Raw genomic sequence first — 24746 nt, forward strand, 5'->3', positions numbered from 1 at the left:
TACTCGGGAGGCTGAGGCAGAAGGATCCCTCAACCCCAGGAGTTTGAGGTTGCTGTGAGCTAGGCTGACTCTACGGCACTCACTCTAGCCTGGACAACAAAGCGAGACTCTGTCTCAAAAAAAAAAAAAAAAAAAGATGCTTCAAAGAATGTGATGCTGTCGGATCAAATTAGTAAATTAAATTTGCAACAAATGGCTTATGCTTATTGTTACATGATGAGAAATCTGTCTGCACAAAACAATTAAGGTATTCTACTCGTGACATACCTTTACAGGAAAGCATTTTGCCTAAAAACCACTGCTACCAAGTCACCGAGGATGATCTTTAACCCTTTGCACCCGCTTGCTTTTTTCCCATCATCCACTGGACATTATCCACACTCGACATCCGAGTGCAAAGGGTTAAGGTTAATGAGTTACCAACTTTAGGCACTTGTCAAAAGTAGGGGTGACAACTCTTCAGCACTAGGACTAACTTTGTTTCGGTCACAGCAAGAAAATAAACATAGAACATTCACAAAAATCGACCATATTGGGCCACAAATAAAAGAAATATGAAAACTAGAAACAGAACAAAAAATATTATCTGATTACAATGCGATACAACCAGAAATTAATGTCAAAGACTCAATTTTCATGTAAATGAATGCCAAAAAATACACATACACTAATTTGATAAAAGTTTTACACAAATAGGCACTCTCATACACATCTGATAGAGAGAAAACAGGCACAACACAACTTACAGTGGGGCTAGTTGGCAACATCTTTCACAATTATGATAGCTTAAGACCAGTGGTTCTCAAACTTGTTTAAACATTTAATCCGCTGGGAAGCTTCAATAGCTACTGACGCCCTACAGATTGTGATATAATTGGCCTACTTTATAGCCTGGGCTTTACAACTTGTTAAATACCCCCAAGTGATACTAATGTACAGACAAGTTTAGAAATCACTGGCTTAAATACTTTATTTATTTATTTTTTTTGAGATGGGGTCTCGCTCTGTTGTCCGGGCTGGAGTGCAGTGGTGTCATCATAACTCATACCATTGAATGCCTGGGCTCAAGAAATCCTCCTGCCTCAGTCTCCTGAGTAGCTGGAACTATAGGCATGCACCACCACACCCAGCTAATTTTTTATTTTTTGTAGAGATGGGGTCACACTGTGTTGCCTAGGCTGGTCTCAAACTCCTGGCCTCAAGCAATCCTCTCATCTTGACCTCCCAAAGTGCTGGGAGTACAGGCATGAGCCGCCAAGCCTAGCTTTAAATACTCTTTGATGAAGTAATTCTGCTTCTCATTATTTATCCTACACATATATTCACACATGTGATAAATGGCCTATGTCATTAATTGTAGTTTTGTGTTATAATAACAAAAGATTAGGAAAAAAATTCACCAAAAAGGGACTTGTTAAATCAATATGTAATATTCCTAAAAGACAATACTGTATTTCTGCTCAAAAGAGATACAGATGGTATATGAATTATATCTCAATAGAGCTATCATATTTTTAAGAGGTGTTTTTCTCTGCATACTGTTTCAAATAATGAAGTTCCAACATGTTATGTATTAACTCTGAAAAATCGATTTTAAAAACTAAAGTGAAATATAAAATCAATTTGGTCATCTTCCCCAGGCAATCAGAATTTTATAGGCTAACATTCAAATGGGTATAAGGGAACTTTTTGGAATGATGGAAATACTCTATCTCCAATAAGCCATGATTCTTGAGTGATAAGAAAAAAGAAAGAAAAAGAAACACTCTATTTTCACTGTAGTAATGGTTTACACAATTGCATATGTTTGTTGAAACTCATAGAAATGTATACTTAAAAACAAGTGAATTTTACTGTATGTAAATTATACCTCAATAAACCTTTGTTAAAAATTTTAAAAAGAGGCCAGGCTCAGTGGCTCACGCCTGTAATCCTAGCACTCTGGGAAGCCGGGCAGGAGGACTGCTGGAGGTCAGGAGTTTGAGGCCAGCCTGAACAAGAGCGAGACCCCGTCTCTACTAAAAGAAAATAGAAAGAAATTAGCTGGACAACTAAAAATATATATTAAAAGTTAGCTGGGCATAGTGGCACATGCCTGTAGTCCCAGCTACTCGGGAGGCTGAGGCAGGAGGATCGCCTGAGCCCAGGAGTTTGAGGTTGGTGTAAGCTAGGCTGACACCACGGCACTCTAGCCCCGCCAACAAAGCAAAACTCTGTCTCAAAAAAATAAAAAATAAAAAAAAACTTTAAAAAAACTTTAAAGCATACATGACACCCAGATCTCTTTAAACAATGCTGGTAGGAATGTAAATTGGAATAATCAACATGAAAACTCACTTCAAGGTACAGTGGTATCTGTTGGATCTGGGAGAGCACAAGCACCTGGGTGACCCATCATTTCCACTCCTGCATGGTACCCAATGGAGACACATTCATGGATTCACCAAGGAGCACGCACAGGAATATTCGTGGATGTGCTATTCATGATAGCAAAAAATTGGAACCCAGACACTGTTAAAAGTAAAATGGATCAGTAGACTATGGTGTGTTTGTGCAATGGAAAGCCAGGCAGGAGGTGATTTAGTTTGAAGAGTGTCACTACCAAGACCACAAGGAACTACTGGCAAAGAGAAAAAGAAGTACAAATGGTCCTTGACCATATGAAGGGATATTCAACCTCACTCAAAAGAGAAATTCGAATTAAATTTACATTGAAATAACCTAGCTTACCTCTCATACTGGCAAAATTCCAAAGTTTAACACATTGACGTCACACCAGGAAAAAAAATTTTTTCCTTGGGGCCACAGTATTTTATTATGAAAATAGAACAAAAACTTCGAAAACAAAATGATCCCTTCTAATTTAATGAAAATTTTGTTATTTTTTATTGTTTTCTGTGTTTTTTTCAATAAAAAAGTAATAATATAAAGACTTGAAAATTAGTAATGTAAAAAGTAATGTGAAAATTTGTATAATAGTTCTTAAGGATAAAGTATTTTTCTTGACTGGTCAGGCTTTAGCACAATTTAAAGGTAAACAAATTGCAAAATGAAATTTATTGACTTCTATTCATTTAATCTACATTTTTAGAATTAAATTATTAATATTAATTGTAACAATAAGAACATCAACAAGTAAGATTTTCATGAACCAGCTATAAGATTTTGCCCAGGTTTTGCTTCACGAGGCCCCGGATTCAAAACTAGCATGAGTTAAATACAACTTACATGGTAGTTAATGTTTAAAGCAAATTTTTATGGCCAGGCTGCAGAGAAGCAGGCATCTTCGTACATGTCCGTGGGAGATACAAAAAGATAAACCCCCACAGAAGGTAATTTGGTCATACCAAAAAAAAAAAATGTTCAATTGTATTTATTTCTTGATACATCAATACCATTTCTAGGAATTATCCTATAAGATGTACATGCATATGTACAAAATGATATATGTATAAGATTATTCATTATTTGTAATTCAACAAGATTAGAAAGAAGTCTATCCATTAAACACTAATTAGATAAATTATGACATATCTATACAATGGAAGCTCTTTTCCCTGTAAAACACAATGCGGAAGTTCCCTAAATGTTGGTACAGAAGCAAATCTTGGGGATATACGGTCAAGTGAAAAAAATCAAAGGACAGAAAAACAAATATAACAGGTAATTTGTGTGGAAAAAGGAGAAATGAGCAAATGCATATTCACGCTAGCTTGCATTTGGACACAAAATGAATACAAGTAGCTAACCACAGGGAACGATAAAAAAAAAAAAAAACGAGCAAAGAACAGAGTGCACAAGAGAAGGAACAAAACTTCTCAGTATCTATCTTTTTATATTGTTTTCTTTTTCCAACTAAGTACTTATTACTCATTTAAAAATGTTGCACTTAAAATTCATTTTTAAAAATCCAGCTAGGGAAATTAAAACAAACTCCCAACTCTAATTACTTATTACTTTTTCCTCCCCCATTCCTCCCTTTGCACACGGGTTGCGAAGAACTCCCTTCAAAGTGTGTGTGTTGGTGGTGGGGGAGTGGGAATTGGCCTTTAATGCATTGCTCTTGACCTCTAGAGCCTCAGCCAGAGCTGACATGGACGGGCAAGTCTTATTTGAACACCTTGTTTCCTGGGAAAAGGCGAACAGAACATAATCCAGGAAGAGACTACAAGTAAGGCAAAGGTAGTACTGGGGGTAGGGAGGAAGTAATTTCAGTTAATAAATTATTTAGGTATCTTTGTATATCAGTATTCAAATTTTATCTTGCCTTTCAAAACTGTCATAGTGGTCTATATTACAGCTATATAATAATTTAATTTTTATTTATATTAAATTATATAAAATTTAAAAATTTGCCTCAGTGAAAATGTTTGGGCATTTGTGAGTTATTCTCTAGAATGAATTTTTAGAAGTAGAACTGAAGGTTGAAGGCAATGCACCTTTTATATTTTAATTATATTTAGTGAATACACATTAAAAGGTTCAGTATATTAGTAGTTAAATACAAAATAAAATTAATTCCCATTTTCATTCATCTGTTTGGCAAAGATATTAACAAGAATGTGAATAAATACTGATATAAAAAGATCTCCAAATCATTTTGATAAATGAAAAGGAAAATTTCAGGAAAATTCATACAGAATAATACTATCTACGATTTTTTTTTTAAATCAACCACCACAAAGCAAAGTGATTTATTTCAGTCTCTCTATGTATATATTGAGTTTAAGTAGGCAGAAAAAGTTCAGGAAAAATGCACACCAAAATTACAACAACTCTCCCTGGGGCAGAGAATCTGAGGCAGAAAGGGGAGAGGGGATGAGTAGCCAAGGAGATCCTTTGATTTTATTGTTAGAATTTAAGGCAAAGACAAAATATACAAATACTACCTGTTCAACTGAAACAACAATATTTATAAAAATTAGTCCATTAATTTCTGTTTGTAAACTTTTGTTTTTTTTTTTTTTTTTGAGACAGAGTCTCGCTTTGTTGCCCAGGCTAGAGTGAGTGCTGTGGCGTCAGCCTAGCTCACAGCAACCTCAAACTCCTGGGCTCAAGCAATCCTTCTGCCTCAGCTGCCCGAGTAGCTGGGACTACAGGCATGTGCCACCATGCCCGGCTAATTTTTTTTTTATATATATTAGTTGGCCAATTAAGTTCTTTCTATTTATAGTAGAGACGGGGTCTCGCTCTTGCTCAGGCTGGTTTCGAACTCCTTGACCTCGAGCAATCCGCCCGCCTCGGCCTCCCAAGAGCTAGGATTACAGGCGTGAGCCACCGCGCCCGGCCTGTTTGTAAACTTTTTAATAAACTAGAGTAAATTGATTTCCAAACCTAACCTGTAATCATGTTTTTTGTTTGTTTAATATCTTTTCCTTTTCTTTTTTATTTTAGCGTTTTACGGGGGTACAAGTGTTATGGTTATGTATATTGCCCATGCTCCCCCCCTCCCCCCTCGAGTCAGAGCCTCAAGCGTGACCATCCCCCAAACGTTGCACATATCACTCTTTGTGTTTGTATATACCCATCCCCTCCTCCTCCCTTAAAAGGTTTTATAGAGGCCATTATCTGTTTCTACTTGTTTATGCCCCATCCCATGTGAGGAAATTCAGCTGAATTTAATAGAAACTTGACGAAAAGGAAAAGGAGTCTAGAAAACATGGATGTTGTTAAATTTAACATGAAAAAAAGTAAATCCAATCATCTAATGAAAGGATAAAATTATTGTACAGTATTAGTACTTGATGTCAAAGGTCCAGGAAAGAAACAGCTGGCTGAATTTTTATTCAACTTCTAAAACAGATTCACGCTTTAGAATTAAATTTCTTCTGCAGAAAGAGAGAATGGTGCTTTCTGAGTGGTGAATTTGGAAGGCTCACTGGTCAGGCTCTCTAAAAGGCTATAGAAACAGAGCTTCAAATTGGCAAGGATAAAAAAGGTATTAGTTCCGTGCCCCAGATTCTTTTGCAACACAGCACAGAGTGTGCAGGGTGACATTTGCATAGCACCCTTTGGAAATGGGTGGGAGAAGGAAACAGGCCTGAGAGCTGCCACAGCCCCAGTGCTATGGATGTCCCAAAGACCAAGCACATCCAAGCACCCCTGTGACTTAGTCACAGGGTACCTGTGTGTCCAGGAATACCTGCTGGGAAGATTGGTTTGGTTCAGCTTTTCACTAATTATGCATACTCCCTAAAAGCAGACTTTCTGGTTTGCTAGTAACAACAGCGAGTGATGATGGCTCATAATAATGCACTACTTCCTGTGACTGGACAGCAGATCAGAGGAAATCAAGGTGGTTTAGGACTATGTTATTTAGATTTAGTTCTTCATTAAAGACTGACTGGCCACTCTGGAGGTGCACTGTACCCGCAGACAGTATTTGAACTCCAAAAGGTCCTCAGACATCACCTGTACAAGATGACTAATTTTCTTGTTTGAAAAAGAAGAGGACCTCTTCCTCTCCTCCCCTTCTGTGGACCTAGGTGTGCTCTCAAACTGTTCTTTTGAGACTACAAGACTACAAGTAGTGCAGCAACTAGTTCTAAAAAATCTTGCCATGATCATATTCAGTACCTTCAATAACAGCAAAAGTTCTCCACTACTTAAAATAGTATGTTCACTAAATAAAATGGTAGCAAGTTATAGTTCAGAAATACTATTGAGATTTAATAAACTGTTAAGTACAAAATGGGCCACCAATGAACATCTTTAAAAGTATACATAGTAATTTTTTCTTCTTAAAGAATTTATCATTTTTGGCCAGGCGTGGTGGCTCACACCTATAATCCTATCACTCTGGGAGCGCAAGGTGGGAGGATCACTTGAGCCCAGGAGTTCCAGACCAGCCTGGGCAACAGCAAGATCCCGTCTCTACAAAAATAGAAAAAATCAGCAGGGTGTGGGAGTGCACACCTGTAATCCCAGCTACTTTGGAGGCTGAGGCAGTAGAATCGCTCAAGCCCAGGAATGGGAGGTTGCAGTGAGCTATGATGATGCCATTACACTCTAGCCCAGGTGACAGAACAATACTCTGTCTCGAAAAAAAAAAATTATCATTTTAAGGCATCATGGATTCCACAGTATGCAAACTCTAATAAGACATAAAAATATGAGTATTAGAGCCAAAACAGCATAAATGACAGATATTACCACCCATGGAACACAAAAAAATTATCACTTTGACAGCTCAAACATTGGTCTTTTAGGATCTCATCTTTAACAACATTTCATAACATATAAAATTCATTTTATAGATGAGAAAAAGAAATTTGAACTTATAGTACCTGGTAAAAGTTGGGTTGTGTTCAGTCATTGCAACTAGCAGTTTCAGAGCATATGCTGGTACTGGGTCAGGCTCCATGAGAATGTGCTCATACCTGAAATGAAATGATGAAGACATTTTTAAAAACACTCATGGCCAGGTATGGTGGTACACACCTATAGTCCCAGCACTTTGGGAGACTGAGGAAGGAGGATTGCTTGAGGCCAAGAGTTGGAGACCAGCCTGGGTACGAAACATAGTGAGACCCCATTTTTACAAAAAATAGGAAAATTAGCCAAGCATGGTGGCATGTGCCTATAGTCCCAGCTTCTCAGGAGGCTGAGGCAGGAGGATCACTTGAGCCCAGGAGTTCCAGGTTGTAGTGAGCTATGATTACACCACTGCACTCCAGCTTGAATGACACAGTGAGACCCTATCTCTAAAAAAAAAAAAAGTCAGTTTTCCTCTTAGATGCTACCCTGAACAAAACAATATACCATAAAATGCAAACATCTAAAAAATATATAGATACTGAAATAAACTTATGAGTTAATAGGGCTTGCACAGGTACCTCATGAAGCTTCAAACAGCTTCACTTGCCAATGGTGATGATAGTACTGACCTACCTCATCGGATACCACTGTTGAGAAGATTCAATGAGAAAATCCATGTAAAGCAATTAGTATTGAACTGGGCATATAGTAAGAGATCAACAAACATTAGGCATTTGTGTTGAGTGGCTCCAACACCACCCTTACATTCAGAGATTCACTACAGAACTCACAGGACTCAGCATGGGTCATACAGAAACTCACGGGGCTCAGCATGGCTAAGATGTAGCATAGCAACAAACACAGCAAGGACGCACCACTGAATCATACAGGAAAATGACACAGGCAGGAGCCTGGAGAATTCCACGTACAGGTTTCCTTATGCTCTCTCCCCCATGAGGGGCCACAAACAGCACACTCTTTCCCCAGCAATGAAAATGCAGCACAGCACCTCTGCGTGAAGCCCATTAGAGACTTCGGTGACAAGGGTCTTCACTGGGGGCTGGTCATCTAGGCAACCTCTGCCTAACATGGATCAAAATTCCAGACTCTCAGAAGGAAAGCAGGGATTCAGCATAAACCAGACTGTGCAAGTAGTTGAGGCACAGTGACCTCCTCGTATTAGGTAAATGTTAACTGGAAGCACTCTGAGAGCAAGTTCCAAAATGCTTAGCCATGGGCCAACCTTGCAAACAGGACTTTTTTGAGATAGGTTCTCACTCTGTCCCCTAGGCTGAAATGCAGTGGTGCCATCATAACGCACTGCAGCCTCAAACTCCTGGACTCAAGTGATCCTTCCACCTCAGCCCCTAGAGTAGCTGGGACTACAGGCAAGCACCACCATGCCCGGCTAATTTCATTTTTTTTTTTTTTTTTAAGGGATGGTGTCTCGCTATGTTGCCCAGGCTGGTCTTGAATTCCTAACCTCAAGTGATCCTCCCACCTTGGCCTCCCAAGTAGCTGGGACTACAGGTGCATGCTACTGCACCTGGTGCAAACAGGACTTTTTAAGGATAGCAGTTTCAGGCCTGCTATGTTAACTTTTTCTGCATAGCATTCTTATTAATACTTAAAATCACAAATTAATATAACCAAAAAGAATAAAACTCAAAATGTCTTTATCAAAAGTTTCTACAACAAAATTCAGACTGCTCTCCCATGTTATTTGCTAAGCAGAGGCTGGTTTATATACTATGTCTTATTTATTTAGGTCCAGCCATCCAGTATACAGCACTATGTAGATGCTCCGTGAGCATCAAGTGAATGAATGAACAAACTAATCTACTTTATGACTTAATTCTCTTCAACAGTCAACAACTAAAAAGGGAGAAAAATATCTCTGAAAATCCAAAATGGATATTTAAAAATCTGTAACATGAAACAGATGCTTTTCATCTAGAGAACGGGACCCCAGGCTCTTACTCACAGCTTATTTAGTCTCATTTTGAAAATCATGACATAACAAGCTTAATTATATAGCCTGTAAGCCCACAGCCATTAGAAAGGAGCCAAGTAAAGGGAGAAAAGTGATTATTACAGAAAGGCAACTTAAGAATTACCAGAAGTGGGACTTGAAAGTACAGGAACAACAAAAGAAAGCAATCCTAAGAAATCTAGAAAGCAGTCTGTGGAGCATTTAGTATAGAGTAAGAGGTTGCTCATACCCCAGTGGAGGCTGAGAGCCCACCATACAACATAATGTTCAAAATGGGAATCGTGAGTCAAGAACATGTTAAGTTGGGTACAGTGTTCTGCTTAAGAAGCCAGGAAGTACCATACCTTTAGCAAGTTTGCTAAAATTTTTAAATTATACCAGTTAAAAGATTTGCCCAAGTATGACAAGAAAATGACATGTTAAAAAAATACGACATAACCAAGTATGAGTAACTTCAAAACTGGAAAACATCAACATTAGGAAATCAGTTAATATATTTTATCATATGAATAAAACAAAAATCAAGTAAACATCTTTAGAAGGGATGAAAATGTATTCGATAAAATTTAATATCCAATTCAAATTTTGTTATAAAAGGAACAACTTCTAGTTCTTTGAGGTATCTCCATATTACTATCATTTGATCCAGCAATCCCATTACTGGGTATATACTCAAAAGAAAAAAAGACATTCTATAAAAAAGACATATACACTCGAATGTTTATAACAGCACAATTCACAATTGCAAAGATGTGGAAACAATCCAAGTGCCCATCAATACATGAGTGGATTAATAAAATGTGGTATATGTATGCCATGGAGTTCTATTCAGCAACAAAAAACAACGTTGATCTAGCACCTCTTGTATTATCCTGGATCCAGCTGGAACCCATTCTACTAAGTGAAGTATCCCAGGAATGGAAAAATAAGCACCACATGTACTCACCAGCAAATTGGTTTTAATGGATCAACACCCAAGTGCACATATAGGAATAACATTCATTGGGTGTCGGGCAGATGGGAAGGGGGAAGAAGGGATAGGTATATTCACACCTAATGGGTGTGGTGTACACCGTCTGGGGGATGGACACGCGTGAAGCTCTGACTGTGGTGGGGCAAAAGCAACATACCTAACCTAAACATTTGTACCCCCGTGATATGCTGACATAAATGAAAAACAACTTAGTATACTAGAGAGAGATCATTAGTTCCTTTCTCTGACTACACATTCTTATGAAATAAAAATCTCTTACTATCCTAAGTCCAGGGTACCCAAGAATATTTTCCAGTTCAATGATTTGCTAGGACTCACAGAGCTCAGAAAACTTGTTATACTCGCAACTGTGGTTTATTACAATGAAAGGATACAGATTAAAAATCAGTGAAGACAAAAGGCGCATACTGCAGAGTCCAGAAGAGACCAGACACAAGCTTCCAGTTGTCCTTTCCCAGTGAGCTGTACAAACAGTGCTTCGTCCATGTGTGACAACACATGTGAGGTACAGCCAACCAAACCAAACAGCCCCCCCCCAGCCTTGGCGTCCAGGGTTTTTTACTGGGGGTCAGTCGCATAGGCATGGACGGCTTGTGAGCTAACCTTAGGGACTCAGGCTCCAGCCCCTCCAGAGGTCAAGCTGATATGCCCATGGCTCCAGGCCCCCACCACAATTCACAATATTAGCATAAATTACCAGGCATGGCTGAAGGCCCTCAGGTATACAAAGACACCCTTATCTGGTAGGATATTCCAACTGCTTATAATTTCTCTCCCCCAGAAGGCAGTCAAGGGCCAGTTTCTTTAGAACAGGCAGGGTTTAACACCCCACACCTGCTGAGCAAACTTTTTACTGAGAGGCACTGCCATCCATTAAAGTCGGAAGTAAGAGAAGAATGCCCTCTTCCACTGCTTGTCCAAAGTTTAGAAATTGTCTGGCCAGGGAGTCTCAAATTGAAGTGAGGGTGACAAGTTCCTGATGAGTTCATCACATACCGTGGAAAACCAGCTCCTGAAGGAAGGAGCCACAAGCTTATGAATTTTTAAAAAACTTCCCAAGTGATCTTCTTACTCACATGCTTGTGTGGAAAGCAAGAGAAAATATGGACAACTATTTAGAAATATAATAGAAAAATGTCCTCAATAGGGCTGGAAAATATATTTTAAAAATCGACTTAACTGAAACAGGTAGCATCTACATGCAAGAAGAAAATACTGCTGAAACATTCCTGACTGAAATAAAAGTGTCTTGAGATCATGTGAGGTCATCTAACCTTGAAACAGAAGGAAAGAATGAATCTTGTACTAGCCTGTGCATGGGAATTTTCTCAAAGAATATTGTTCTATTTTCCTCCTGTCAGGAAAAAAAAAAAAAAGGTAAAACTCATAATGGATATGTTTAGAATACAAATATTGAATATATTCTAGTTTAATCAAAGATAGGTTTGTAATGGTCAACAAGATCTAGCCAAAAGTATGTTGTGATTTATTAAGCTTGTCTTCTAAGGGGAGATAGAGCAGCTAAGCTGGTAGTACCGAATTTCCCCGAAAATAAGACAGGGTCTTATATTTATTTTTCCTCAAGAAGACACCCTAGGGCTTATTTTCAGGGATGTGTTATTTTTTTTTAAGCCAGGTACAACAATCTACATTTATTCAAATATAGTTAAGTCGTCTTCTTCTGGAACATCATCCGAATACCATCCTGAATTTCTTACAACTCTATTTCCTTTAGAACCATCGGCCCCAATCTCTCATGTGAAGCAATAGATCTCTCATCGGGCAGATAAGAAGGGCTGCTCGTCTTCTACCGCGGCTGGGCGACGAAATGCATGGGTTGTGCAGATGCGCTGCCTAGCCACGCCCATCACTAGGTCTTATTTTCGGGGTAGGGCTTCTATTGTGCACATGCTTAGAAATCCTGCTAGGGCTTATTATATTGGTAGGTCTTATTTTCGGGGAAACATGGTAGTAACTGGATTCTGTACTCCCCTGAATGCAATTCTGCAGGGAAAAAAAAAGTGATGAGCCCTCACTCCTGAAATGGCCTCAGAAGAGTGCCCGGTGAACAGCTGGCCATTTTGATGGACGGAGCAAGAGAGGAGCACTCCAAGTGCGGGAGCCTGGCCGCAGATTAACATTACTGGTTTTTTTTTTTTGGTTTTTTTTTCGAGACAGAGTCTCACTTTGTTGCCTAGGCTATAGTGAGTGCCGTGCGTCAGCCTAGCTCACAGCAACCTCAATCTCCTGGGCTCAAGCGATTCTCCTGCCTCAGCCTCCCAAGTAGCTGGGACTACAGACATGTGCCACCATGCCCCGCTAATTTTTTTTCTATATATATTAGTTGGCCAATTAATTTATTTATATTTATAGTACAGACGGGGTCTCGCTCTTGCTCAGGCTGGTTTTGAACTCCTGACCTCGAGCAATCCGCCTGCCTCGGCTAACATTACTGTTGACTTGACAATGCCTTGTTCAGAGAGTGTCCCTGAACCCTACCTTTCTACCTCTAGGATCTTCTCTAACCAAGGTATCTCTGCAAGGAGCCAAAGCAGCTGGAATCCAGGCAGGAAAGGCCATTCATACTAAATTCACATCTAGCCCATGTAAGAGAAAACCCCTCAAAATCAAATATTTGGGACCCAAGGCAAGCAGGTGAAGATGAGGTAATCCCTGCCTCTTCATTCTTCCCTCCTAATCCCAAAATGAATAAATCCCTATCTTGTCCAAGTGCCTGGTATAAACTGTGCCCAATTAGGTGGTCTGAGAGAAAACTGAAACAGGCCATCAAATACCTCTGGATTGCCATGAGAAACTATTCTGAGAAATGGGACCAAAGAATTGGCCAAATGGAGAAAAGTGCCCCCACTTGTGTCAAAAGGAGGAAGGAAACACTGTCTGAAGAGGTCCATTCCTCAGGAATTAAGCCACAAATTCAAATTTGCATCTCAATGGAGTATATTTAGAGATTTAAGGGGGAAGGGGAGATTTCAGAATATCAAAAAAACTTTAGAATGAAATACACTGAGGAAGATCCTGCTAAATATAAAGCTAAAGTATGTGATAAAACCATGATAATTATTAAGTATAGGGTGGGATAAAGAGTACATATATACACAGTCATGCGCTCCATGATGCCGTTTTGGTCAACGTCAGTGGTGGTCCCATAGGATTTTTTTTTACTGTACCTTTTCTGTTTCAGATACACAAATACTTTTGTGTTATAACTGCCTACAGTACTCATTACAGTCACATGGTGTACGGGTTTGTAGCCTAGGAGTAAGAGGCCATACCATATAGCCTAGATGTGCAGGCTATACCTTCCAGGTCTGTATAAGTACACTCTATGATGTTTACACAAATACAGAACCACTTAATGGCACATTTCTCAGAATTTATCCTCATCTTAAGCGACGCATGACTATAAATCAAAAGAAAAGTGACACTTGGCACTGGACAGAAAAGAGTAATCTTAGAAAGGGAGTTAGACTGAAGAGTCAGGTCATACCTTATGAATGTGTATCTCCGATAAATTAAAATTTTAAGTAAAATGTGTTTTCTTCATTAGAATACTAAAAATGGGTAAATATTCACAGATGCTTGGGTAAAAACACCTTTTCACCATGACAAGCATGAAATGAATGAGAAAAATATTTATAATTTTAAAGTTGTTTAAAAATTAATATTTCTCAAATAGCCAAACCACCAGCACAAACCAAATGAGGAAAAAATTATTTCCAGAATGTTGGTAAAATAAAGAGTTAATACACTATTTAAAGAGCCACTGCAAATAGCAATAAACATACCACTAGAAAAATGGACAAAAATTCACCTAAGAAGAATATAAATAGCCAAGAAGCATGGGGGAAATGGTCCATACTTCATTAATACCTGAAAGAATACAAGATAGAGCTAACAAGGGTGCAGTAAAATGGGCAGTTTCATACAGAGAAACTGGTTGTATAAACTGCCCATCATCTCTAAAAAATTTGGCGAACATATCAAATACTTTTAAAATGTATCTAAATTTTGACACAGCAACTCTCTGGAGATTCAACAAAAGGAAATAAGGATGCACAACAAAGATGTAATCATAAAAATAGTCTTTGTAGCATTATATATAATGTAAAATAGTGGAAAACTCCTACATGTTCAGTAACAGAACTGTTAAAATGATTTTTAGTACATCTAAATATAGGCATAGATAATAAGTAGATTACAAGACAGCCAATAAAATAGTGTTACATAAGTATAGATATGGTCACAGATATAGATATTAACAATATGATGTCTGGGAGTACAGAGGAAAGACCGGTAACAAGCAGGAAATTTCAGAGAGTACTAAGTAAATGTCACCAGGAAGGGAGAAACCATAGAGTGGAGCAGGAAAATATTAACTTAAAATAGTATAGGCAAGAAGAAAAACACTGAGAATCTGGAATAGCTGGGTAAATACTATAAATATTATTCTACAGGTTTCTGAGCACAGAAAGGATATGAGGAAGGCAATGTGTTAAAATGCAAAACTGATAGAGTAAAAAGAGATCTGAGGCTTGAAGAGCTTAGAGGAAAGACATGTGCTAGGTTTCCACAAAGAGGAGGCGGCAGCCAAACAGCAAAAGCAGGGAGGCAAAATCTACCTTTGAAAAGGCTAAGGACTTCCCCTGGACTGCTACTGCTATGAGACAGAGGTAGATGGCTTTGACATTTTCTGTACAGTCTCTTCCCAAATTTGAACTAGGTGACATCTTGAGTCAATTCCAAAACTTTATGGAATGAGATAGTGTGTAAATCAAAAAAATAGTTATCTTGGGGACTTCCCATCTTGTGATTTTTATGTGATCTGAATGCTATGTGATTGACTGGGGTTTTGCATGGATGCATAAATATTTAAATATATCAATAGTTACATGGATACGTTAATAGAGAAATAGACAGTCGTGTGGAAGGACCAACAGATATATACACATGTTTATAATTCAAGAGAAAGGTACAATTTTAAAATAAGTGTTAAATATGATTTCAGATAGTGAAGCCCTACTCTCTTCTAACCTCTTCAATCAGATCAACAACAAATTTTAATGATAAAAATGTAAAAGACTAATAGTAACTATTTCAATAAAGCAACATCCATATTTTACAAAATATATCCAAAGAACCAGAGTGGTAGAATTATCCTCATTGAGAGGGAGGTCAAAGAATATTATCTTTATGTCCCATTTTTGCCTCTAAAAAATTATCCCAATTTAGATTGTTATAGGTTATATCCCTGGGGGGAAAAAATCACTGTACCTAACTAAAGGTAGCAATTTAGATCCAGACTCAAAACATTACAAAAGGATTGTGAACTAAAATAAAAATTTAAGGCTCACTCCCTAACCCTCTGACTGAATGGACCCCCTCAAAATATCCTAAAACTAAATTGTCTGTCAGGAAGAGGGAGGTCAGATAGGCTTCATCATGCCCCCCCCCTTTCTTGGAGACATCCTTTATAACCCATTAACAGGCCTAAGAGTATGCAAGACAATCCTGCAGGTCCTCAATTTATACAACAAATCTATGTCAGGTGGCTTATCTCTGATAACAGCTCCTTATGTTAAAACATTCTAAGCATTTAGACAAAGCTTCTTGTCTTTAACCAATTACAATCCAAAGAATCTTGAAACCCACCTATAACCTGTAAGCCCCCCAACCTCCTGCTTTGAGATGTCTCATTTTTTGGGGCCAAACCAATGTATGCCTCCCACATATTGATTTATGACCTTACCTGTAACCCCTATCTCCCTGAAATGTATAAAAACCAAACTGTAACCCAGTCATATCGAGTCCACTAACCCAAGGCCTCTTGGCAGTGGCTCCAGGTCATCGTCCTCAAATTTGGTTCGGAATAAATCTCTTTAAAATTATTTTACAGAATTTGGCTTTTTTCCATCAACGAGATTAAGTAAAAGGAAAAATGTAGAATGTTATGATACTTCTTTCTGATGCAAAAATGTAAATTAAATTTTATCTTTAAAAGAATTATCTAAGGAAAGAGCAAAAATGAAAATATTCCTTTCTATTCTGATTCCTATCAAAGATGGTCAGACTCCCACCTATTTTAACATACAAAGGCTTGTGGTAGAAACAAAGCAGCAATATAGAATTATCCAAGCAGTCTCTGAGCCACAAGCAGAGAAATTAGATACCCAAACTCATGACTTTTCCTGGACATTATTCCTAAGACAGCTAAACAACCCTACAATGTGTTGCCACTAATAGAGTTCATTTATAAATTCCAATTCCTAAAAGGAAATATAATTCTAATTTGTAAGGAATATATTTCTCAGATTCTAAAAACAAGGCCTTAATATTTTATGAAGTCATTATGGCCCTGATGATTTTACAGGTCACGAGAGAATCACAAAAAAGAAAGGCTGTACTCGTTTTCTCCAGAAAAGAAATGCTGAATGCCATACTGTCATCAAAATATCGTAAGCACATTCATATCAGCACAATCCCTTTTCAATACAAACGCTCAAAGCTAAAAGAAAATACAAAACTAAAATTCATGTTGGCAAAATGGTTCCAGTCTGCCGAAAGCAAACAGTATAGCAAATTTTCCCCATGGCTCGCCACATCGCTTCTTAAACCTTCCCCGACTATCCTGTCTAAAACAGCCCCTCCCTCATTCCCTTTATCATCCTTCACTGTCCCCTTTTCTCTATTGTCCTTGACAGTACTCATAATTAATCGTTAAAGTCATCTCATACATTTGTTTGTTTACTGCTGTATCTCACCCCCTGGAATGTCAGCTCAGTGAGGGAAAGAGATTCAATATTGTTCACCACTGTATCCCCAGCGTCTAGCACATGGAAATCACTCAATATATATATATATATATATATATATATATATTTGTTGAATGAATTAAGAAAGAAAGGAGGTGGGGAGGAAGAAAGGAAAGGTCTTAAACTGCAAATGCACAATCACATAATGCAGTACAAATTAGATTTACATGTATATGAATATTAAAATTTCCTCCTCCCCGAAAATAAGCAATGGTGTTTCCTGCATAAAGGATCTAGTCCCATTTATAGTTAAATACTGAAAGAAAGGTGTCCTCACCTTATGTAACAAGTCTCATTAAAAAAAAAAAAATGTTCAGATAGCGTAAGACTACTCTCAATACTAAGATTTCATTGATAATGACTTTGATATTAAACTTCTGAGAGGTGCTGATTTTAATTAATAAGGTCAATTCGGGCTTAAGTTCCATTACATACTGCCTCTTCTCTTCTACATAAACCTTTAGAAGTAAATCTTGTCTCTCAGCTGAATAAAAATCATGGTCACTTTCTGAATATATGTGGTATCTTTCTTCCCAGAAAAGAAAAAGAAACCTTTTCTCATTAATCATACAGATAACTTGGTTATGTTACTGGCATTTCAACTATCTTAAGAAAAGGAGGACAACTGAAAGAAGGAAGGGGAGGAGGGAGTGAGGGCACCCACACCAAGTCAACAGCAGGGCCAAGACTGGAATCCAAATACGTGAGCCACAAGGTAAACATTATCAATCCCCAACATCACCAACTTTAATAAGCAGAGTTTCCTCAAGCTGGTGGCAGAAGTCAGAAAGATTCCAAGCATGATGGGGGATTTGACAAACTGTTTCCAGCCTGAAGATGAAGGGCCCAGCCGAGAAGAAATGCAGGTACCCTAAGGAACATATGTATGGCAGCACAGATATGGGTACTTTGGTTCTACAACTGCATAGTGGATTGCACAATGGCCCCCAAAAAGGTATGTCCCAATCCTAACACCCAGAACATGCGAATGTGACCTTATTTAGGAAAAGCGTCTCTGAAGATGTAGCTAAGGATCTCAGGATAAGATCGTCCTGGAGTTAGGGTGGGTCCTAAATCCAATGACAGGTGTTCTCATGAGAGAAAGGCAGAGGGAAATTCCGACACAAAGACACAGGGGAGAAAGCTGACAGAGGCGCAGAGTGGAGTGATGCTGCCACAAGCCAAGGACTGCCGGCAGGCATCAGAAGCTGGGATGTAAGCACAGAATGGATTCTCCCTCAGAGCTTCCCAAAGGAACCAAGCCTGCCAACACCTTGATTTCAGACTTCTGGCCTCCTGAACTGCCAAGGAATAAATTTCTGTTGTTTTAAGCCAGTCACTTTGTGGTAATTTGATACGGGAACCCTAAGAGACTAACACGAACCACAAGGAAACTGAATTCTGACAGACAAGGACTCCGACCAGCAGACGCCTTGATTTCATATGCCTGAGAACCTGAGCAGGGAACGCAGTAACAGTGTCTGACTTCTGTCCTACGGGTGCTGCAACCTAATAAATAAATGGGTGTTGCTTTAAGCCGCCAAGTCTGTGGAAATTCGTTATGCATCAATAGAAAATTAACAGAATATGCAGAAGTTTAATTTTCTTGTATTAATACTTATAGTCCAACATTATAAAAGTTTTGATGCTGAGCATCCTTTTGTTGTTCTTGACCTTAGTGAAAATGCCCTTAATTAAGCAGCATTCCCAAAATTGTGATGGACGGCCCACCAAAGTTCTGGGAGACGTTATCAAGTAATAGGTAGGCCACAGGAAATAGGGTCCTAAGGGCACAGAACGTTCAGAAACTCTGAGCTTTGGAAAGTTAACTGAGTGAACTGTGAAACTCAAAAGCAGAGCAGTGTTTCAGAAAGAACACATGCTCCTTCCAGATTTATTAACTTTAGGTAGGCCCACAGTTTAAGAAAGGTAGCTTCGATATTTAATGTTTCAGTGAACATTTTTACGTATATGATGTATAAATATCTTCAGTTAAAAAAATTTCTCAATTTTTGGCCCTGCCAGAGTGTAAGTACCATAAAGGCAGAGGCCATACCCATCTTGATCGTTAATTATTCCAACTAGAAACATGCCTATGAAATAAGATGCATTTAGCACTGGATGAGTAAATGAGCTGGTGAAGACAGAAAATGTTCTTTCTCCCCCAGCTTACTTCGTGTAACTCTCACGTGCAGGTTTCTGCCAGAAACAAGCTGCTTTCCTTACTGCCCAGTACTCTGCCTCTGCCACACCCTGGCTTACCTCGTTTGTGCCTGGGGTGCCCATTCCTCTTCTGCTCAGTCATACCCAGGTTTCAATGTCTAACTCAAATATCACCTCTCAAAAAACAGTATTATGAGCCGGGCGCGGTGGCTCACGCCTGTAATCCTAGCACTCTGGGAGGCTGAGGCGGGCGGATTGCTCAAGGTCAGGAGTTCCAAACCAGCCTGAGCAAGAGCGAGACCCCGTCTCTACTATAAATAGAAAGAAATTAATTGGCCAACTAATATATCTAAAATTAGCCGGGCATGGTGGCACATGCCTGTAGTCCCAGCTACTCGGGAGGCTGAGGCAGAAGTATTACTTGAGCCCAGGAGTTTGAGGTTGCTGTGAGCTAGGCTGACGCCACGGCACTCACTAAGCCTGGGCAACAAGTGAGACTCTGTCGCAAAAAAAAAAAAAAAAAAAAAAAAAAAAAACCAGTATTATAATCCACTTACAGTAGGCCCTAAGGAAATACAACTAAAGCTTATTTCACAACTAAAGTTTGTCTCTTCAGAAAGTAAAGCATGCACATTGAGAAGAGGCAATAGTTTTTTATATTAATTCATTAATCTAAATAGCAAGCAGTTCATTCATGACATTTATGATAGATGTTTTGATGGTTAATTCTTACGTGTCAAGTTGACTGAGCCAGGGGGACCCAGACATTTGGCCAAATGTTAATCCAGGTGTGTCTGCGACGGTGTTTCTGTAATCAGTACACTGAGCAGAGCACGTTGCCCTCCCTAATGTGGATGGGTCTCATCCAATGAACTGAAGACCTGAGCAGAGCAAAAAGGCTGAGCATCAGGGAACTCCTCCTGCCTGCCTATCTTGAACTGGGAGGAAGGCCTTTCCCAGCCTTCAAACTAGAACTGCAACATTGTCTCTTCTTCAGCCTTAACCCTGCCAGCTTTCCAATGGGAACTACACCCTCATAGATGGCTCTCCCAGGCCTCCAGCCTGCAGATCTTGGGACTTCTCAGCCTCCATACACACGTGAGCCAATTCCTTACAATAAGTCTCTATTTTATACACACATACACACACACACAAAATATTTGTTCTGTTTCTCTGTAGAACACTAACAAAGATGTTTTTTCTTACTGAGTTCTCATTCATATTACACAGCAGCTCTGATAAGCACCTGGAACACAGATATTACATGGTACTTAAGATTAAATTATTGTTATTCCTGGGAATTTTGCCAGAGCTATTAGAAAAGACATCTGCCCTTTCTCTAGGATCACCCCCCTGGAGCCATTTAACCACCAAGTGGAAGGAACCTAGGAATGTATCTAAGAAAAAAGCCACGCAGATGTAGGCAAAGTAGAGAGATGGTGAGAAAGACTCACACAGAGTCTTGCAGACATAAATCAAACCCCTGAATCCAGCTATATTTGATGCCAGCACAAGTCTGTGACTTCTCAGTTACGTGAGCAATTTATTTTCTAAGTTAATCTGAATCGGATGTTATTACTTGCAAATAAAATAGTCTTGACTAATACAATACTTTCCTGTGAAAAATGTGGAGTGAAATATACACGTGCATGAAAGGACTGTCAGGTTGGCTTTATCCGAAGTATTGTTTAAGGTCAAAGGAGGATTAAAACTTTAACAAAATTAAAAGTATCCACATCAATATGTCTACTTGCCAAATTGAAGTGGATGCTATATAGCTCCTCTGAACTCTAGAAACATAATTCTTAAGCTATATTTACATACTCAACAGAGAATATGAATTTTCCATTATTGGCATTTCTAAACTTATAATTACCAAGAGTTATCTTCAAAGACCAAACTCCTTGCCAAGGTTCCAGTTTTCCAGAGTCAAGAAAGCTAAATGAGTGCATTACTTTTATTTCATGTTTAAAAATTTTTACATGACATTTATTGAGCCCTTACTATATATGCCAGCTAGGCACAATAAACATTATCTGTTTTAATGGTCATTTCACTTCTATAAGTATGTACTATTATTGTACTATTATAATCTTCATTTTAAAGATAAATAGGGGCCTGGCTCGGTGGCTCGCGCCTGTAATCCTAGCACTCTGGGAGGCTGAGGTGGGCGGATTGCTCAAGGTCAGGAGTTCGAAACCAGCCTGAGCAAGAGCAAGACCCCAGCTCTACTATAAATAGAAAGAAATTAATTGGCCAACTAATATATATAGAAAAAATAAGCCAGGCATGGTGGCACATGCCTGTAGTCCCTGCTACTCGGGAGGCTGAGGCAGCAGGATTGCTTGAGCCCAGGAGACTGAGGTTGCTGTGAGCTAGGCTGATGCCATGGCACTCACTCTAGCCTGGGCAACAGAGTAAGACTCTGTCTCAAAAAAAAAAAAAAAAAAAAAAAAAAAGATAAATAGGAAAGATCAAAATGAGCCTAATAATAATAGCTATGGTGCTAAACATTTGTCAAGAGTGTACTATGCCCCATATATTGTCCTAAGTGTTTTACAAGAAGTATCCTATTTAATCTTCACAATTATCTTCTGAGGTAGGTACTATTATCCCCATTCTATAGATGAAGAAACTAAGGCTTAGAGACAAATGCAGAGAGCTAAGACCTGTACTTCACAACAGGATCAGCCCAAAAGCTTTGAAAACATTCCACATCACATCCCAGTGTACCCTATACTATCATCATCTGTTAGTTTGAAGTGCATTTCAGGTTGTTTAACAAAAACCTGAACTCATCTATTAATACATTATTTATGTTCTTGAACTGCCATGTGACTTACATTTGCATTTTCGTCTTTAATTCCTTATCTCTGGAAAAGGTAAAGACCCACATTTAAGAAAATACTTATTATTTATTCCAGTTCAAATGAATAATACAGGAGCAGTGAATTAAAGTTAACACTTTCCATTTTACAAACTGTTCTGAAACTGGGCAGACATCAGATGTAAAGAAATTTTATTTCAGATTAACAGAGCTGTTAAGAAGCTGTTACTAAACGGTGAGGTCCCAATGGAGTAAATCCTGTCCCTATAATTGTGGGAGAACAGCTTGGGTTCTTAAAAATGGTTCTCTACAAGTTTTTAGATAGTAGATAGCAGATATCCAAAGCACATTACATTTTGTGCTAAAACTGTATTTTTTGGCATTTTCTTGTCAGAAAGGTGGATACGATTATATATGAATAGTTTCCAAGCATAAAATGGCAATGAAAGAATTAATCCCATTAGAGAAGGTTTTAATCTATTATTTAATCCGCACAAGTATAAACTATATACACACACTCATATATAACAAATGCAAGTGATATTGATAGTTTATCACTGAGAAAGCTCCACATGGCAAAGTTTTATTTTTCCCCCCCATATAAATAACAATTTTCTTACTTTGGGAAGAATCAAAAGAATTCTTACTGTATGTATTCACTATCAAGGGTCTCTCTGAAACCAACAACAAAAGTGTAGGAAGGACAAAAGAAACAAGAGGCTGGCCCTATAAATCAAGCCATTATACAGCAAGCTCCAATCAGTCAAGACAGGCTCCCTCGGCCAGGGGAAGGCTTGACACAGAACAGCTGCACACGTGGAAGAGGTACCTTCCTCAACCAAGTAGGAGCAGTGGAGTGCTTCATCTCTAGCAAGTGGCAATTTTAGTTATTTTTTTTTTAATTTGGACCTAACTCTATAAAAGACAATTCAAACTCTTAACATGGGCCAAATTGAAATGTAATTATATCTGGTTTCTATATTGTGATAATTGATTTTTAAAAAAATGAGAACAGATCTTAAGAAGTTGAACAAAAAGAGAGAGCATTAGGTGAGGCTGACATTGTTGAAAATCTGCCAAACTGACTCAGACTATACTCTAGGCCTTGAAGGAAGCTATGATCAGGCATGTATATTAATGCATGATATACAATCTATCATTTAATTTTGCAAAAAATCTGCTTTAATAGTGGTACATGGCATATACTTTTTTAAAACTTAAATTACTTAAGTTTCATAAATATTTGGAAATAGGGTCTTTGAAAAAAATCAATAAATTAAAAAATTTTGACAGTTTTTCCTAACTATATAAAGTGCCATTTTAGAGTTTTGCATGTTTACATTGGGTGGTCTCAGTAACCATCCCACTGTGTGTTTGCTACACAAGCAGTGGAGCAAAAGAAAAACATAACCCCTTTCTGTTAATTAATACTCATTACCTATTACACCACCTTTCCTAACGCCCCCAAGAAAACTCCTGTTTGTAACTAAACTTAATTTCCATTCCAAAAGTTTGGGGTAAAAGGAAGGCTTCCTTCCATCACAATTATTTCTGAGTACAGTCATCAAAAGTCTAAATCTCATGTTCTGGTAATTTTATACTATTGACTTTGAATCATAAACCCCAGCCCTTGAGCCATTAACACCTTTAAATCTGCATAACTTCAGAGTCATGAGCCTGGCAGAAAACAGATTAAGATTTAAATAAATGTTTTTGTAGATGCACTGAGATTCTTCAGTGTAACAGCCACTGCCTCTGTTTCCAGACCTCTTTTACAATGAGAACATAAACACATGCGCATAAACATTAATACAAGGACATCAAGACTCTGACCCCATCACTGAACCCAGTTTGACAGAAGCTTCCTGGACATCGCACACAGTTCTCCATAAGAGTAAAGCTGCATGATACTTACTGGGGAAGTAAGACGTCTCTAATGAGGGCCTGAAGATTGCTGTCAGAATCAACACTGGCTGCATCCTCGCCATCCCCAACTTCCTGGTTCACGAGCAGACATGTGGTTTCTGAGAGCAACCGCAAGCTGAAGAGTCTCCATTCCACTTGCAAGAAAAATAAATAAATAAATAACAAGAGTATGACTACATGGAGATAGAATGAAAGCAGAAGATGTAACTGATGTCATTTTTGCTGGTGTGGTCACACTTACCATTTTGGCTTTGAACCAAGGAGACCAAGGGTGGCAGGATATAATCAACAACCTAAAAGAAAGCATGTGAAAGACTTGGTTTGAATCTCTATAAACACAAAGCTGATATCAACCACCATCTATGTTGTTTCCACAGACAGAATCACTAATCACCAATCTCATTTAACTCTGAAATTTTAGTCCTCAGGTCAAAATGACTATCAATATCAAAACAGTAATTTCTCAAAACCTTCAGGATTTATCAAAGGAAATTTAGTATATAACATAAAATCTGGTTGGCATAGATTGGCATTAAAAAATCAAATTAATACATATAAGCTAGTGATCATTACTTAAGTTTAAGCTAAATAACAATCAAAATGTTAGGGGGAAAAGAGATACATAATCCTCATGTTTTATCAAATATAATACATCAACAAAGAACTATGACTAGTTAATCTTGGTTATTTTTAGACAAAGTAGATTCAAAAGGTGTAAATCTACTCTACAAACCACCCCTATGATTTCCCAATTGC

At 38.3% G+C, this 24746-nt stretch overlaps 1 protein-coding gene across 2 annotated transcripts in view; it reads right to left on the minus strand.

Annotated features, from left to right (window-relative positions):
- Nucleotides 1-24746, minus strand: part of ULK4 (unc-51 like kinase 4) — a 541908-nt gene that overhangs the window by 306467 nt on the left and 210695 nt on the right. For both annotated transcript variants that reach the window (XM_076006616.1, XM_020284578.2), the window contains exons 28-30: nt 24232-24283; nt 23980-24124; nt 7287-7379 (exon numbers count right to left, since the gene is read on the minus strand). In XM_076006616.1, the coding sequence (XP_075862731.1) occupies nt 7287-7379; nt 23980-24124; nt 24232-24283 (290 nt within the window). The remainder of the gene's footprint in view (nt 1-7286; nt 7380-23979; nt 24125-24231; nt 24284-24746) is intronic.

Source organism: Microcebus murinus, chromosome 1, assembly GCF_040939455.1.
Source record: "Microcebus murinus isolate Inina chromosome 1, M.murinus_Inina_mat1.0, whole genome shotgun sequence".
Lineage (NCBI taxonomy): Eukaryota > Metazoa > Chordata > Mammalia > Primates > Cheirogaleidae > Microcebus > Microcebus murinus.